Raw genomic sequence first — 20,088 nt, 5'->3', positions numbered from 1 at the left:
ACTAGCTGCTGCAGAAAAATATTAATTTACTAATTATATGGTGATATTTGTTGATGTTAAGCAACAAACAAGAAATAATAATTCGGTAGAAAATACGTTAACAAAAGATGAAATGAAAATTTATCCTTATAAAATAAGAAATATAAATCAGAAAATAACAATTTATAAAAAAAATATGTAAGAACCAGTTATTTAATCAATAAAAATAATTGAAGAGACAGAGAAAAAAACAATCAGAATTAATTATTTTTTTAATTTATGTTTAATTGCCATTAAGGTTTAGAATACAAGGTATAACTCCAGTAAACTTAAAGTGGTAAAAACAATCCTTGTTCAATGAAAAATACAAAAATAGATAGGGCACACTGGGAAAGTATGATCAGAATCCAAAAAAAACAGTGCAATAATGATCAATCAAACAGCACACAACTTACTTTGTTAGAATCAGCTAATAGGATTACAATCACCTGTTACCTTTGCTTTAATTTTAAAAAAATTTCTTACCTTTATTGAAGCTAGAAAATTTTATAACAACTTAACAGTGGCAAAACAGGAAACTCACAATTAAGTTTTACGCCGAAAGGAAACTTTTTAAATTTTTTAACAAAAAAAATAGATTTAAATAGTTTATAAATAATCTGTCAAAAAAAAATTTATTCCAATGCTCCCAGTCTGAAAAATTTATTTTTGTCATATGAATATTTATGCATACGTAAGTACATGTATGTTGACCAGTATTTGGTTTTATAACTCTGGACCATGTCAATCAATTTTCTTTAAACTTGGTAGACAGGTTCTACCTTATGGGGAAAGAATGTAGTATATTTTTGGAAAAAGGGATGGGTAAGTTTTCGCGAAAATAAATTTTCAAATCTTTACTGAGGCACTTTAGCAAGATATTTTTCTAGAGAAATTGAAGTTTTTTTATCAAGATTACCAAAGATTTTTATTTAATATTCAACTCCTCCCTAAAAAATGACTTTATATATGTTTTTCTTTTTTTAGCTACATCTTGCTTTAGAAAAAGAGACAAATAGGTATTTTTGCATCTGTATTTTTTACATCAATAGGCCTTCAAACCACTACAAAAGTTTTTCCCCACCCCATTCAATTTGTCTGCAGTAACAATTTTTTTTTTTTTTTTTAATTTATTTTAAATTTAAATCCACAAGTTATCCATTGTATTTAAAATATACAAATCTTAATTTTTTTGTAGCCCTTATTTTTTAAAATTGCTTGAAAAAATATTAGCCAAAAATTTGTGCTCCCTTCCTAGAAAATTACAACTGTAAATTTATAGTAATGGCTGTATCTTTGTATTCATTAAACAACTTATTTTTTAATTTATTATCAGCTTGTAGGGATTATTTTCTTAAAAATTGATTTTTTTTAAGATTGCAAATTCTTCCCCTTGAGTATAGAAACCCCTGAAATAAAAAAAAATTTGCAATTTCAATGCAAATTTGAATACCCAAAATATATCTTCTTAAACAATAAAGTCACTAAAATTACTTAATACCACTCCCCTGATTGGGCAGCTCCAAAATTAAAAAAAAAAAAAAAAAAAAAATCGAAAAAATCTTTTTTAAAATTTAATCTAATCAAAAAATCATTTTACTGAACATTTTAATCATTAAGAAAGCCCAAAAGTTTTTTTCAAAAATGAATGGCAAACTTGATCAGTGTAGCCAGGAAAGATAACCAATTGATTGTTGGCTTTTTTTTTACTACTTTTGTTTCACTTTGTAACACTACATTCAATACTTATTATTTATTACAGTCTAGTTATATTATTTTTTTATTAAAATTTTAAAAGTTAAGACTCATAAAAAATTTGTCTTTTTTTAGAAAAGGAAATAATATAGTTATCATGAAGAAATTTTTTCAAGATCTGCCAACTGTTTCTTGATTTTACATCATTATAATTATCTAGATAGCATCATTAGAAATGTGGTAAAGAATGATTACACATAATAAGAAACTGCAGTAAATGAACAAATTTTAGTCGTTAAATTTATATTTTATTGATAAAAACCTAAAGTTATAGGAAAATAGAAACATAATAACAGGTTTTAAAAGTGAGAAGTGAATTAATATTTTCCATACAATGAAGATAAACTGTTAAAAATAGAAATAAAGGGAAATTTAGAGTTACAAGAAATAATGCACATAGTGTCAATGTCAGACAAAAGAAGAACACTAATAACACAATTTAATATTGCACATCAAATCTATACACATTTGTTAGCATTAGACTATTGTAATAATATTAATAATAATAATATTTATGTAAGTGACAAGTTCCTAAATGAAGGCTAGTATTGACTCAAGTGATAGATTCGTTTATAACTTCCTCTACGGATAGTTTGATATATTAGTGATGTGTTCAGTTCAGAGATAATAACAGTGATGATATACAACCCCCTATATCAATCAATCAATTATAACAAGCATTGCTAAGCTTTACCAATCCAATCCAGGCATTTCTAAATTGCTCTCCCATATAATTTTACACTAATAATATTTAACTAATAAATTTTAAAACTGAATAATTACATATTTATCTGAAACTAATGACAATTAATGCAGCTAAACATTTTATTACTTGTTTAATTTACATAAAACATGTAATATTGTACATTTTAAATAATTAACTTAACCCAGTATTTAAAACTAAATTAAATTAAAACACTGAACAAAAAGACATCTTTCTAATTATTATGTTCTGGCTTGTAAATAAAGACATCTGAATTTCAGCTGTTATAATTTGGTAACTCACATACAGAAAAAAAAAGTATGTATCAAAAGCTCTTCTGATTTACACTATTTCATTAAGAACTCATTTAAATAGCATGAAATGCATCAGAAACATTTTTTTAAAGTTGCATGATAGCATCCTCCATCATCTACTATGACTAGGAAATCATTTATAAATAACAAGAACAACATGGCTATGACTTTCTTTTTCCTGTTTAGCCTCCGGTAACTACCGTTTAGATAATACTTCAGAGGATGAATGAGGATGATGTGTATGAGTGTGAATGAAGTCTAATCTTGTACATTCTCAGTTCGACCATACCTGAGATGTGTGGTTAATTGAAACCCAACCACCAAAGGACACCGGTATCCACGATCTAGTATTCAAATCCGTGTAAAAATAGCTGGCTTTACTAGGACTTGAACGCTGGAACTCTCGACTTCCAAATCAGCTGATTTGGGAAGACGCGTTCACCACTAGACCAACCCGGTTGCTTAACATGGCTATGACTCACTACCTTTTATTTCACTGGATTGTCTATATGTATGTATGTGTGCTTGTGTGTATGTGTATATATATATATATATATATATATATATATATATATATATATATATGTGTGTGTGTGTGTGTGTGTCTTCTACTACTTAAATATAATTTAAACTGTTTTTCAGCAATTATTAGAAATATTTATGTCATAGAACTTCATTTTTTAACAAATAATGATTGACATAATCAAAGACTTTGCCAATAAAAAAAGAAGTAATTTTCATGTAATTTTAAAAGTGCAAAAGGTGTAGATAAGTCTTTTGAACCAAAACTGACCATTGAAAATTATTAAATTGAATAGTTAAAAAGTATATTAAGAATTATTCTTTCAAATATTTTTGAAAAATTAGATAGAAACACACCCAGGTCTTTAATTAGTGATATTTGATTTTAATATGTTGGCTGGAATTTATTTTAATGCATTACAAGTTCCTATTGCCCAGTATTCATGTTTCCACTGGTGCATTACAAACCTTATAAGCTTTTACCTCTTTTAACACTATCAGTCACTGATAGAACTATTTATGTTGCTTAGCAGTGTTATCAGCTGTTCAAATGTCTACCCTGTTAGGCTCAAACCATACCAATCCTATACAAATCATATTGCATTGCATCAAAGTAAGTAAAAATTTTGTCTTTTTTACCAGCTACCTAGGACTTTTAAAATACAGAAAGGAAATCAAGGAGAATAGCATGCTTCACCATAATGCTTGTACAAGACACACAAAACTGATGATATCACAGCCAATGTTTTAAGTTTTTTTTTAACAATCTTAATAAGTGAATTTTTTTAAAGAAGGTCATAAACATAAAAAGCCATAAAACTTCTTTTGACTTAAGTGACAGATATGAAATTCAAAGGACAATTTGTTATAATCTACAGAGTAACACCATTTACTATTCAACTGAATTTGTATTAGTATACTTATGAACTCTTTCCACAAATGTTCATACGTATAGTTATCACTTCACCAATTGACTAGACATCATTCCTAGTACTTAGCATTTGTTAAATTTCCATATTTTCTCTTTTTGTTTAGGATGATGTAGAAATAAAATAAAAAACTTAGACTTGGTGTACTACCCAGTTACACTAGACTACTCCAATTAAAACTTTCAAGTCTTACAATCTAAGCCACATTCTTTTCAAATAATTATGGAATTAATGGAAAAAATTTAATTACAGGTTTTTGAAAATCAGTATTAGCCCTATACAGTCGAGGATATATAATTTTATAGATCTCTCTCTAATTGGTTCTCCTTATCACCATATTTGAACATGCACATCACTCCCAGTTGTGAATCCAGCAGTCATTCAGAGTGTACAGATTCAAATTATATTGCTATGTTGACATCTGTTCACTTTTTTGTTGTGGATATGTCGATCTTAAACATCAGTAGTATTAACCGTAAATATTCAGTGGCAGGAATATCAGGGAGCTTCATGAGTAGACTGATAGATTAGCTGCAGTATCCAATATATGGGAAAACATTCATTAAAAATGCAAACAAAACTACAAACTAGGCTCTTATATTATAAAAAACTAGCATATATATTTTGTACTCGTATAATTTGAATCTGTATACTCTGAATGACTGCTGGATTCACAACTGGCTGGAGTGATGTGTATGTTCAAATATGGTGATAAGGAGAACCAATTACAGATCTATAAAATTATATATGCTCGACTGGGTAGGGCTAATACTGATTTTCAAAAACCTGTAATTAAATTGCTTTCCTATGAATTCCATAATTATTTGAAAAGAATGTAGCTTAGATTGTAAGACATGAAAGTACAATAGTGGAATCCTATTTTTAGCCTTTATTGAAGGCAGTGTTAAATTTAGACATAACTTTACTTATGCAAATTTGTTAAGCTTAACCTAAATATGGACATTTTTATAGAAATTTTTCTTAAAATTTATTCCCCACTTCTAAAATATATATATTCTGTTTTTGGCTCCAACTCTTTTAATTTTAATTATTAAAAAAATATTTTTCTTCTTTACTTAAAGGGCTATTAAAATTAAAGTAGTTTTGTTATCATATATATATATATATATATATATATATATTATACTTCGAACCCAAAATATGAAGCAATTTTTTTGATTACTTTCATAAAGTTATACTTCATTTTAATATTTTTAAACAATCCTCTCTTAAATTTTCTTTTCATAGGGATCCAGGGATCATTTCTTTATAAATATTTTTTTCTAAATTTTCCCCACAAGTAACAAAGCCTCTAAAATCAAAGAATTTCTAATTTAAAATTTGGGAATTTTGATGCTTAAATGTTATTTTGATAATCATCATAATCAACAAAAAAGCAAGGTATTGTATGACTTCAATGGCATAGCTGAGAAAGTTACTCATTCCTTTCCCAGCTTTTTTTTGTACTTATGAGGGTTTTTTTCTTGTTTTGTGCACAATTTTATAAAATGCAGTATATTATTTCAATATGAAACTGGATTGTTTATCTTAATCTGGTAATAATAAAACAATGTTTATTTATTAATAGTAACACATTTGAATTATTATAATGGAAAGAATGTTAAACTGTAATAGAATTAATTTAATTTAGATATGTTGATACACATCAACTGATAGATGCCCTTAATTGGCAAGTTTCAGTAAATTTTTAGTTTCTTGTTTAATATTTAATTTACTTCCAAGTTATTAATTTTGTCTGTTGATGTTATGTTTCAAGATGTAATTAATTTTTATTGTTTAAATTCACTTATCCTTATTACTTTTTATTATGCACAAGAAAAAATGTATATAAAACCATCAACAAGATGAAGAATACACTACACACACACAGTATCAACTAAGACTGTTTACCTAGAAAACTAATTCCAAATAGTTAATAAGAAAACTAATAGATTGCTAGAGATGCTAAATTGATTAAAAATATAACTTGACTTGCATTTGATTGCCAAGGCAAAGAAACTGCTAACAGAGTTTTTTTAACATACAAGAAGAACAACTGAAACACTGAGCCAAGACTCTCCCGATAGTAGAATCCAAAAGATTAAAAGAATTTTATAATGATATTAAAGACCACAGCAACCTAAGCGTTGCATGACTGAATCAAACAACTCCTAGATAGGCGTAAGCCCTAAACATTCATAAAACAAAAGCTTGGTTTACCCTTTAAACAGACTTCAAATAAAGAAGACTAAATTAAGGTAAGAGAATAAAAGTAATTTGTTAATTAAATATATTTATTTTATAAAAGCAGTGATATAAAAAAAACAAAATCTATGTAAACTAAATCTTAGAAAATGTTATTAAAAAATATAACATTTTACTATTTTGTAACATACATCATAACCTACAGCACACCAGTTACGACAGATATGTATAGAAATTATTTTTTAGAAAGAATGAAACTCAACAATGATATTAAGTGACATTAATTATATTACAAAAGTTGAAACTTGAAACCACAAGTTCAGATCAAGAGGAATTATAATTTTATCTACATATTATTTATATTTAATAGCTAATAACAAACATCACGACTAATATCATTTTTTAACATCAACTGCAACATTTTTTCATTCTGTAGATTAATACAATGTAAAGGAATAATCAGTTTTTAACATTTTCTTTCTTGGTGAAAAAAAAGTTAATATTTTTTCATATGTTTAAAAAGATGTTCAATATTCACATCCTATACACAAAAACATACAATAAGGAAGAATAAATAATTTATAAATAGCTACTATATACGTACTCGTATATTCGTTAAGTATAATTTATAACTTAAAAATATCTTCAATATATATTTAAACGATAAATTTAACTGGTGATGATGAAAAAGGATTAGGAAACCAAGAACTTTTATTATGTTCCTGATCATATTTATCCATGTGCAAAATAACACTATTTGCTACCTCCTGAGCAGTTCTATTTTGGCCATAATAATCTATGAATGCACCATCTGGGTTTACTAGGTAAATTATTATTGTGTGATCAACCTGCAATGCAATAAAACATACATTACATTCATAGAAATTTTCATAATAATGCATAAAAACAAAATAAAAAGAAATAATAAGCATAAAAGATCCACGTAAATAAGAAAAAAAAGGAATAAAAATGCCATAAACAATAAAAGTAAAAAGTCAAAATTAAAAATTAAATTTTTCATTTCAAAATCAGATCATAATTAATAAAAACATAAAGGTTTGGATCTACCACCTCTAAAACAAAACAAAAAGTGTTAACACACAAAATTTCTCTGTGAGAAACCTCCTTAATTTTTTTACTGCATTCCATATTTATTAATCTGTTTTTACTGCAATTCTTCAGTCATAAGTTTTTAAATAAAATGTTATCTAGTACAGTGGAATTTGGTTTAAGCCACAAATCAATCAACTAGGATATAAATAAATCAAATTATTGATTTGTATCCAAGTTAATTATGTGAAGGCAAAGATAAAAAAGGTAAATTTTCTTAATAAAATAATAAATAGTATCTTATAATACCACATAGGCTATTTATATATATTTTATAATAATATATAATTTACGCTTATCAGAATACATATTTAGTAGACAGTTCTGTAAATACAATATCTTTGCCCAAATTAAACTAATCAAGTAAACAAGAAAACATTAAAATAATAAATTTGACTTGATCAAAATAAATGCTAACAAAAAATTTATAAAAGTTACTTAATTTATTTGCTTATGATATTGTGTTTTCTGAATCTTTATAAGAAATAATGAACATTATGAATTTGTTCCCAAAATTAATTTGAAAAGCACATAAAAGTGAAGCAAAGATAATTAAATTAACGAAATGGATGATTTATCTTAATAAATAAATATTTGAATAAGACAACAAATCCGCTGGAATTCTAAATTTTATTATTTAGGAAATAAAATGACAAAAGAAATAAAGAGATTACATATTACAAGTTACAAAATATCTAATACACAGAAATTAAAAATAGACAGGCATAAACCACAAGGGATTTTATACAGGAAAATAATCAATCATCTTAATATATCAACCATAGATTAATAAAATTATTTTAAATATTTGTATGAGTAGCATTTTATAGGAGTGAAAGTGAGCAGCAGAAAATCCCCAAAAATGAAGAAAAGAGGCTTTTGAAATCTTTTGAAATGTGGTATAAAAAAATGAAAATTAAATGGATTGATAAAGTACAATATGAAGAATTATCACGATTAAGTTGAACTGGAGAAGGGAAAACTTTAAGTTGAACTGGAGAAGAGAAAACTTTGTGGCAAAATCTGATTAAAGGTTACTGTCATAGAAAAAGGGTGTATAAAAGAAATGTACAGAATTTAAAAGGTATAAAGGAAGACAAATTAGAATAATATATTAGGCAGGCAACTGAGGATGTAGGACGTAAAAGGTGCATTGAGGCTAAGAGATTGGCTCATAATAGAAAAAAATTAATAAATCAGTCAAATGACCAAAATAAATGATGATCTCAAAAAATGTTTCTCTTAAGTTTCTAAAATCTGTTTTGCAGAAAAGAAAATTTTTTTATATGTTATGCTATTATTTACAAACAATCAAAATGAATTGACTGATCAGATTTTATGATTCCAATAAATCAGGTTAACAAAGACAAGTTGAACTATTGTGACGTACCACAAAAAGAGATAAAAGGGCTATTTTTGAAGTAAGGTTTGATTGCCTGTAGCTATGTAAATTTTGTGCAGCTGTCAAAAAGTGCACGCACTCCAGCTCCTGCATACCTTGGAAAAATGCAGACGCCTTTTGCAGTAGTAGAGTCACTGTGTATGGTTTATATTGTGAAGTTGAAATATTTCAAATAACTGAGCAGCCTGCCGATTGTGAAATACAGTCTGCAATTCAATTTTTAACCATAAGGAATGTGTCAGCAGCAAACATTCATCACCAGATATGTGATGTATACAGACCCAATTCAATGAGTGATAGCAAAGTGCGTAAATGGGTAAGACTGTTCAAGGATGAACGGGGACAATGTTCATGATGAACCACGATCGGACCAACCTTCTGTAATCAATTTTGTGCACGAAGTTGAAGCAAAAATTTGTGAAGACCGGCGATTCATGATTTCCGCTTCGTCACTGATATTCCCACAAGTTTCAAGATCAGGGAGTACTATACAAAATCGTTGCTGAAATCGTGCAGTTCAAAAAACTGTGCTGACTGGTTTCATGGCTGCTTTCTGAAGATCACCAAAAAAGGAGAATGGTTAACGTTTTAATATTTTTGACCCAATACAGTGAGGAAGGATATGAAATTTTGGACCACAATCTCTCAGGTGAAAAGACATGGGTTGCTCACATCACTCCAGCATCAAAGTGGTAGTCAATGGAATGGGAACACATAAGATTATGGCAACTGTGTTTTGGGATAGATATGGTCCCTGCCCTGTTAGTTGATTTTATTCCCAAAGGAACAACAATAAACTCAGATGCGTACTGGAAACCTTGATGAAGCTTCAGCATGCCATACAGAATAAGCGACGTAGCCTACTGTCATCTGGAGTTTTGTTGCTGCATGATAATGCACGACCTTATTCTGCTTCAAACTCTGGAGTTAATTATATCTTTTGGATGACACCAAACAGATCACTCACCATACAGCCTGAACCTTGTGCCAAGCTATTACCACCTGTTCCACTACCTGAAGGAGTTTCTTGGCTGTCAGTGATTTGACACTGATGAAAACAATGATTGAAGACTGGTTGTCTTCATAGATAGCTAGCTGATTTCTACGACTTGGACATAAACAATTTAGCAAAATGCTACGACAAAAGTTTAAAAGGAAACTTTGTAAAAAAAAGTAGCGTAAAGTTTAAAGAGTGAAATAAAAAATGTGTTTAACAATATCTTCACTAGTTTTGTTTGTATTAAAAATCAGACCTTACTTAAAAATAGCCCTTATACATAGTCTTTTTAAAAAGTATCCAATCACAATTTTTTTCTCAATATGTATTTAAATGTAAGTGGTAAAAATGGTTAGAGTGCAGCATACAGCACATTAGTACCTAGTACAGATGCAATTTTTTTTTTAATCTCATAGAGCTTATCAGTTGTCATTTAGCAGCCCTAGTGTTTGTTAACTTAAGAGATGTTTGTTGTAGTTTTATTTTGTGCATAATGGTGGAATACTTTAGAAATATTACTCTACTGTTCTACCAAAAGCTTGGTAATACACAAGATAAAACAATTCACGAATAATCATCAATTTGAGAAGGAAAATAAGGAGGTTACACAAATTAAGGCGTGGTATTTTCAAAATGGCTGAACTTAAGTTGAATATGAGCAGCATAACTACTAAGCCATCAAGAAGACAAAATTCTAATAACATTAACAATGTACACAGTCTGATAATGCAAAATTTACAGATGACTGTCCAAGAAATTACAAATGACAGTGGGATTAGCAATGGTTCCATACATACAATTTTTAATGGCCACATGCACAGAATGTCTGTAAAATTTTCACCAAAGGTGCTTTTTGCTTAACATAAAGTTCATTCTAATGAAGGATTGCAAATGCTGGAATGCAGGTGACGGTTACAGGTATCACCCAGAAACCAAAATTAAATTGTTACAGTAGAAGTTACTGTCATCCCCAATGCCAAAAAAAGCTAACAAAGTGAACAGCACAGTGTAAATGAGTTCCTTATTCAACAGATATGAATCCTTGTGATTTCTGGTTGTTTCCTGCACTGAAGATGCTGTTAAAATGATTCTGATTTGACAACCAGAAGTACATAATGACATATGCAATAGCACACTATTACATTTATAGCACATAACTAGTAGTCATCCCAAACGGGGACTATGAAAAATGTTTTCAGCAATGGAAGATCCATCAGGTCAACTGTGATGAGTCACAAGGTGATTATTTTGAAGGAAACTGGATTAAAAGCTACTAAGTAAGTTATTATTTTTTCACAACCTGTGGTTGTTTTCTTTTTGAACAAACCTCATATAAATCAGAAAATATAAAACACGAATTGTGGGGAACTACAGAAAATAAATATCAAAAGATTACATTTGGAAATTACTATTCCCATACTCATCATAAGAATTTTTTTTAATTATTAAAAAATTCCTTGAGCATTTTAATTATTAAAAAAAAATTCAAGCCTTTTTCCCGGTATCTTTTGGTTGTAAAACTGTAATTCTTATTTACTAAAAATAAATTAATTATTTTTAACTGATATAATTTTTTTTTAATTTTCAAATATTTAGATTTCTTTTGTCATTGTTCCAATGTCATCTGTCCCAGACTGGAAGACTGGCAAATAAAATTTAAATATTTAAAATTTAAAAAAGATTATATTATTTGAAAGTAATTAATTTGTTATTAGTAAACAGGAATTAAAATTATACATCCAAAAGATATGTAAAATGTAATTTAAAAATAATAATGCATTATGATCTTGAAGAAATTTTCACAATCAAATTAATTTTGATTAAATCTCTAATTAACTATTATAAACTTTTGACCATTCGGATCATATAACATGCCCACATAAAAGTTAAATGAGGAAATTTTCTAAATGTTTATGCACGTCACGCATACATGTTTATGAACTTTAGTAAGTAATTACATACGCAGAACCCAGTCACATGATTATTAACATAAAATACATTTAATTGCTTTCATACTGAAGTGAGTAGAGAAGCTTACAGTAATAGAAAGTACAGAATAAGAGAAAAATGAACAGAAATTGATAAACAAATTGAACAAAAATTCAAAAGGAACAAAGAAATTCATTCTAGAAAGAATTTTTTTAGGGTAGATCAGTGTTTCTCAACCTGAGGGGTATACCCCCTCTCCACCATAGGGGTGTATGGTAACACTAAATGGGGAGCATGAGATAACCGAACAGAAAATATTATTATAATAATTTATTAATTTACTTAAAGGAAAGCACAACAAAATACTTTCTGACATAATCAAACACACATTTACACTGATATACCAGGTGTCCTTCTCTATGAATCATGAGACCTTGCCATTGGTGAGGGGGCTTGAGTGCTCAGGGATACAGAGTAGCTGGACCGAAGGTGCAACCATATCGGAGAGGTATCTGTTGAGAGCCAGACTAAGGAATGATTCCTGAAAGAGGGCAGCAGCTCTTTTAGTAGTTGTTAGGGGCGTGAGTCACAATGACTTAAACGGCCACATCAACATCACTCAGTCCTCTGAGTACTGCGCAGTTGAAAGCAATGGAAAACTACAGCTGTTTTTTTTTTTTTCCAAGAAAATGTGGCTCTGCATTTTCAAAAGCAATAATGGAGGCGCCTTCCTTGGTAAAATATTCCAGAGGTAAAATAGTCCCCCGTTCGGATCTCCGGGTGGGGACTACTAAGGAAGGGGTCACCAGAAAAGTAAAAAATAACATTATACGAGTCGGAGCGTGGAATGTTAGAAGCTTAAAAAAGGTTGGTAGGCTAGAGAATTTAAAAAGGGAAATGGATAGGGTAAACGTGGATACAGTAGGAATTAGTGAGGTTCGGTGGGAAGAGGAAGGCGACTTTTGGTCGGGTGACTTTAGAGCAATTAACTCAGCATCAAATAATGGGAAGGCAGGAGTAGGTTTCGTGATGAACAAGAAGATAGGGAGGAGAGTGGAGTATTTCAAGACGCATAACGATAGAGTCATTGTAATAAGGATAAAATCAAAACCTAAACCGACAACGATTGTTAACGTCTATATGCCTACAAGCGCCCATGATGATGATGAGATAGAATGTGTATACGAAGAGATTGATGAAGCAATTAAACATGTAAAAGGAGATGAAAATTTAATAATAGTTGGAGATTGGAATGCAAGCATTGGAAAAGGCAAGGAAGGAAATATAGTGGGTGAATACGGGCTGGGCAAAAGGAATGAAAGAGGGGACCGACTTATAGAGTTTTGCATGAAGTATAATTTAGTAATTGCTAACACCCAATTCAAAAATCATAATAGAAGAATATACACTTGGAAAAAGCCCGGCGATACTGCAAGATATCAGATAGATTATATCATGGTTAAGCAAAGATTTAGAAATCAACTCGTGGACTGCAAAACTTACCCTGGAGCAGACATTGATAGCGACCATAATTTGGTGATAATGAAATGTATATTGGGGTTTAAAAACCTGAAGAAAAGGTGTCAGATGAATTGGTGGAAATTAGAGAAGCTTGAGGAAGAGGAGGTAAAGAAGATTTTTGAGGAGGACATCGCAAGAGGTCTGAGTAAAAAAGATAAGGTAGAAAACGTAGAAGAAGAATGGGAGAATGTTAAAAAGGAAATTCTTAAATCAGCAGAAGCAAACTTAGGCGGCATAAAGAGAACTGGTAGAAAACCTTGGGTTTCAGACGATATATTGCAGCTGATGGATGAATGTAGAAAATATAAGCATGCTAGTGATGAAGAAAGTAAAAGGAACTATCGCCAATTAAGAAATGCTATAAACAGGAAGTGCAAACTGGCAAAAGAAGAGTGGATTAAAGAAAAGTGTTCAGAAGTGGAAAGAGAAATGAACATTGGTAAAATAGACGGAGCATACAGGAAAGTTAAGGAAAGTTTTGGGGTACATAAATTAAAATCTAATAATGTGTTAAACAAAGATGGTACACCTATATATAATACGAAAGGTAAAGTCGATAGATGGGTGGAATATATTGAAGAGTTATACGGAGGAAATGAATTAGAAAATGGTTTTATAGAGGAAGAAGAGGAAGTTGAGGAGGATGAAATGGGAGAAACAATACTGAGATCTGAATTTAAGAGAGCATTAAAAGATTTGAATGGCAGAAAGGCTCCTGGAATAGACGGAATACCTGTAGAATTACTGCGCAGTGCAGGTGAGGAAGCGATTGATAGATTATACAAACTGGTGTGTAATATTTATGAAAAAGGGGAATTTCCGTCAGACTTCCAAAAAAGTGTTATAGTAATGATACCAAAGAAAGCAAGAGCAGATAAATGTGAAGAATACAGAACAATTAACTAGTCATGCATCAAAAATCTTAACTAGAATTCTATACAGAAGAATTGAGAGGAGAGTGGAGGAAGTGTTAGGAGAAGACCAATTTGGTTTCAGGAAAAGTATAGGGACAAGGGAAGCAATTTTAGGCCTAAGATTAATAGCAGAAGGAAGATTAAAGAAAAACAAACCAACATACTTGGCGTTTATAGACCTAGAAAAGGCATTCGATAACGTAGACTGGAATAAAATGTTCAGCATTTTAAAAAATATAGGGTTCAAATACAGAGATAGAAGAACAATTGCTAATATGTACAGGAACCAAACAGCAACAGTAGCAATTGAAGAACATAAGAAAGAAGCCGTAATAAGAAAGGGAGTCCGACAAGGGTGTTCCCTGTCTCCGTTACTTTTTAATCTTTACATGGAACTAGCAGTTAATGATGTTAAAGAACAATTTAGATTCGGAGTAACAGTACAAGGTGAAAAGATAAAGATGCTAAGATTTGCTGATGATATAGTAATTCTAGCCGGGAATAAAAAGGATTTAGAAGAAACAATGAACGGCATAGATGAAGTCCTACGCAAGAACTATCGCATGAAAATAAACAAGAACAAAATAAAAGTAATGAAATGTAGTAGAAATAACAAAGATGGACCACTGAATGTGAAAATAGGAGGAGAAAAGATTACGGAGGTAGAAGAATTTTGTTATTTGGGAAGTAGAATTACTAAAGATGGACGAAGCAGGAGCGATATAAAATGCCGAATAGCACAAGCTAAACGAGCCTTCAGTAAGAAATATAAGTTGTTTACATCAAAAATTAATTTAAATGTCAGGAAAAGATTTTTGAAAGTGTATGTTTGGAGTGTCGCTTTATATGGAAGTGAAACTTGGACAATCGGATTATCTGAGAAGAAAAGGTTAGAAGCTTTTGAAATGTGGTGCTATAGGAGAATGTTAAAAATCAGATGGGTGGATAAAGTGACAAATGAGGAGGTATTGCGGCAAATAGATGAAGAAAGAAGCATTTGGAAAAATATAGTTAAAAGAAGAGACAGACTTATAGGCCACATACTAAGGCATCCTGGAATAGTCGCTTTAATTTTGGAAGGACAGGTAGAAGGGAAAAATTGTGTAGGCAGGCCACGTTTGGAATATGTAAAACAAATTGTTAGGGATGTAGGATGTAGAGGGTATACTGAAATGAAACGACTAGCACTAGATAGGGAATCTTGGAGAGCTGCATCAAACCAGTCAAATGACTGAAGACAAAAAAAAAAAAAATACCAGGTGTGTAAATATGAAACCAGGATTTGCCCATAGATGGCCCTAGCTGTCAATGTAGTCACCATCACATTGCATCATTGGCACACATTTTCTTTCTTTGACAGCTGACAAAGATTTTCAACTCATAACAATACAAGTTTCATACAACACCATAGTTTTAATTAGCGTTGAACATGTCGAGTTTTGTACCTACAAACTACAATTTGCAGACAGCATTGATTTTCTGTTACCATTTAAAGACAACTGCTGCAGAATCGCATCGAATGCTTCGAGTGCTTTGAGTGTTTAAAAATTCAAAAGTAGCGATTTTGACATGATAAACGAAGAACATGAAAGACCACCGAAAAAGTTTGAAGACAGCGAATTACAAGCATTGTTGGATGAGGATGATGCTCAACAACTCTGACACTCAACAACGCAACAACAACTCACAGATCAATTAAATGTAACATGAGAAGCTGTCTATGTTTGAAAGCCATGGGAAAGATCCAGAAGATGTGAAAATGGGTTCCACATGAACTGAATGAAAGACAGCAAGAAAACTGAAAAACCACTTGTGAAATGCTGCTTGCCAGGTACAAAAGAAAGTCATTTCTCCATAGAATTGTGACAGTTGATGAAAAGTGGATGTATTTCAAGAATCCTAAGCGTAAAAGATCATGGGTAACTTCAGGCGAACCATCGACATTGATTTCAAGGCCAAATCGCTATGGACAGAAGACAATGCTCTGTGTTTGGTGGAATCAGAAGGGTGTGACCTATTATGAGCTGCTAGAACCTGGAAAAACCGTTAATACTGAACGCTACTGACAACAAATGATTGATTTGAATCAAGCATTGTGGGAAAAACGACCAGAATATCAAAAAAGGCAGCACAAAGTGATTTTGCTTCATGATAATGTACCATCACACACAGCAAAACTGGTCAGTCAACAAAATGATTGAGGCGTTCAGCTGGAAAATACTTTTGCATGCGACTTACTCACCAGACTTGGCTCCATTCGACTACTATTTATTTGCATCAATGGGACACGCACTTGCTGAACAGCGCTTCACTTCTTATGAAAATGTACAAAAATGGCTCGATGACTGGTTTGCCTCAAAAGAGTAACAGTTTTTTTGGCGTGGTATTCATAAATTGTCAGAGAGATGGGAAAAATGTATAGCTAGCGATGGACTGTATTTTGAATAAAATATTTTTTATCATTTTCATACAATAAACATGTACTTTTTTCTATACAAAAATTCTGATTTTATATTTACACATTCATATTTACACACCTAGTAATCCAGTTATAAATAGGACTGTATCAGTTGTGCATAATTTATTTATTTAATTAACTTATCAATACTAAATTAAAAAAAAGTTTAGTAATTATTAGCAACTCCCTTGGGCTTGTCTTACAGAGCAAAGATTTTCAAAGAAAATGTTTAATATTAGAAATAGACACTCAAAATTCCTTTTCTATATTGAGCTGAGATGTATATTTTATCTTCAAAGCAGCCACAGCAGAAAATCTAGTGTTGCAAAGTTAGGATGTTGAAAATCATAATAGTATACGAAATTCTCTTGTTTTCAGTGCAGAAAACTCATCATCCACCCCTACCCAAAATTCAAAGAGTGATTTATTACTAAACTATCTTTTGATTTTGCCACTTGCCATGAAGTCTATGAAGATTTCTTCTTAGGCAGTTGAGAGTCCTTCGGGAGTATTCTGAGATAGATCCCTAACCCACTTGTAACTTGCTACAAAGTTGTCGTCAGTAAGAAAATATTTTTTAAATTCTTTACCAGCATCGCTAATGATTTTCAATGGGTTACAAAAACATCTTTTACATGTCGTCCTTCAGCTTTGAAAGTTTTAACACATTCATCCATATTTGCAAACATTTCTACATTTTTCCTTTAAATTTCTGCCCCACAATTCCAATTTTCTAGAAAAAGCATTAACTTTATCACTTGTAACCAACATATGTGTATTTGCTGCTAGGAGTTAAAGATTCGAGATATTTAATTTCTCAAACATGTATATTTGTCGACCAAATAGTTCAATTCCATCACCAATAAACCATCTTGAAACTTTTCAACTTCCAGTTGGTTTTCCTCTTCTAGAAAAATGATTTCATCTCTTTAATTCACAAACACGTTGTAAAAACTTCCCACGTGATAACCACCATTGCTTCACAATAAAATAGTAATGCTGAATATATTGCACCCATAAATCCTAGTAAAGCAGGTTTAGTAATGATTTTCGTAGGTTTAGTAATGTAACCTAGTAAAGGTTACATTTATATGGATTTGAATACTAGAGTTCTTTAGTGGTTGGGTTTCAATTAACCAAGCATCTCAGGAATCAACCGAAGACTGTACAAGACTAGACTTCATTTACATTCATATGTATAATCATCACTCATCCTCTTAAGTAATACCTTATGGTGGTTCTGGAGGCTAACCAGAAAAAGAGTGTGTACTGCACCCATGTTTTTACAAAGTGCAGAAAAAATTCTTCATATTAAGGGTCTCATTTTTATATAATTTATGATGGTTACAACCGTCGTTAGCACAATATTCAAACCAGGACTCTATTTCTTTGGAAGCCAGAGCTTCTCTGTGGATCATGCAATCTGTACAGATACACTATGGAGATTTTTGTAATACAAGTGCTTGTATACTTTGGAATCTTACAAATATTGAACGAGCACCGTCGGTGCATATTCTGATGTAATTTTTCAACTCTATGATTGCCTCATAGAGTGAGGCAATCACTCTAAATGATTTAAAAAATCATTTAAGATAGCAAATAATGTGAGTGCTGTTGCTTTATTGATTTGCAGAAACTTAGGTCTTCTACTGCTGACATAACATCACAAATCAAACATATCTGTCGCCTCATCAAGCTGAATTGAAAACAATTTGTCACGCTACTTCCTGAAAAGCTGATGTTGGACATCTTCAGCTCTATCACCAATTCAACAGGCCACAGCATCATTTGATAGAGATCTGGACTGCAACTGTTTGGCAAAATTATCTCCAAGCATAGTTTCTACAATCTCCATTGCAGCTGCAAAATAAGCTTTTCATATGATTTTAATTTTAATTCGAAGAATTTTCTGAGTTTGTTAAGTACTCACTATGAAGCATTTTCAAATGTCATTAAGCTTATTAGGTTTCATGCTGTCTGCTGCCAAAACTTTTGAGCAAATGACATACAGGGGCTTCCATGTACTTCAGTACTGGTAAACCCAAAATTTAAGTATTCTTGAGAATATTTTCTAGATTTTATTTTTGAAACCACACTCATCTGTGAACTTGTTGATGCTTCACTATTGTCTAATGCTCGCTGCACCCGCTTAAAAATTTATCCATGCTTCTGAATAAATTTACTGCTGTGAATATTTAATATTGTGAATTGTAATTAACATGCAAATTACAGCATATACATTCATAATAGATTCAATAGCGATAGAAGGATCGTTTTGACTGAGACTGGCTGGAATTGAACGAGGTGCAGCGTTTATACACATCTGCGCAGACGGTTGCACAGACATTACAGAATGTTCGAGACAAATTGCAACTTCTCATGAAGCCACAAGAATGTCTTGATATGGTGAATGTAGGACAGAGAGCAATAGAAAGGTCAATAGAAGAGATCAATTCTAGTTTTGTCAATGCAGTGGTTCGGTATTACCAAATATCAATAAATTTACTTATTATTGGTAATTTATAAGGTTTGTAATTAAGATCGTAGTGTAGCTTTAGCAACAAAATACTCAAAATATATTATTACTGTATATATTGTTATAGTATGAGAGGGGGCACAATGAAAATTATGATTGAAAGTTGGATCGCAAACACTGAAAGATTGAGAAATGCTAGTGTAAATGGTTTGACCAATAGAAATCATTGCATTTGGATGAACAAAAGAGCAGACGGCTGCTGTTAATTTGACCCTTTACAGATCAAGTTCTTAGGCCTAGAGGTATAAATACAGCAGAGGACCAGCAAATTTCAATTAAGTATAGGATAAATACAAGTTCAGGGTGCAATAAATGCAAGGATAATGTGTGAGAGCACTCAAAGTGAGTAAACCATAACAGTAAAGAGTACAAGTGAAGTACCACCAGAGTATTCCATTTTGGGATAAGTTTCTTGTCTTCTATTAAGCACGGGAAGATGTTTAGAGAGTTAATTAAAGGTGACGAGGACATAACAAGAACAGCACAATTCATTGAGGACAAGGTAACATAATTCATCAATAGAAGTTTTCTTTTCTGAATATTAGAAACAAATAACAGTTCTGTACATTAATTATTGATTTTGTAATTGTTATTTTATTTGTAATAATCGCTTTTAATTTTTTATTAATTTTTATCAGCTATTGTAAAATTTATAGTAAAATCAGAATTGTATTTTGTGATTTATAATTTACTTATTTTATACATAGTAATTTATTTAGAGTAAATAATAAATTGCATTTGTAAGAATTTTTATATGTCTTAATATCTTAATATC

At 30.8% G+C, this 20,088-nt stretch overlaps 1 protein-coding gene across 1 annotated transcript in view; it reads right to left on the bottom strand.

The window, feature by feature from the left end:
- Positions 1–6,517: 6,517 nt before the first annotated feature.
- The window catches only part of Scox (Synthesis of cytochrome c oxidase), a 28,697-nt gene continuing 15,126 nt past the window's right edge, over positions 6,518–20,088 (bottom strand). Inside the window, exon 5 of the mRNA XM_075357402.1 lies at positions 6,518–7,294. Within this exon, the coding sequence (XP_075213517.1) occupies positions 7,103–7,294 (192 nt within the window). The 3' untranslated portion in view covers positions 6,518–7,102. The remainder of the gene's footprint in view (positions 7,295–20,088) is intronic.

Source organism: Lycorma delicatula, chromosome 2, assembly GCF_047948215.1.
Source record: "Lycorma delicatula isolate Av1 chromosome 2, ASM4794821v1, whole genome shotgun sequence".
NCBI lineage: Eukaryota > Metazoa > Arthropoda > Insecta > Hemiptera > Fulgoridae > Lycorma > Lycorma delicatula.
This window is presented reverse-complemented; position numbering and strand designations above follow the sequence as displayed.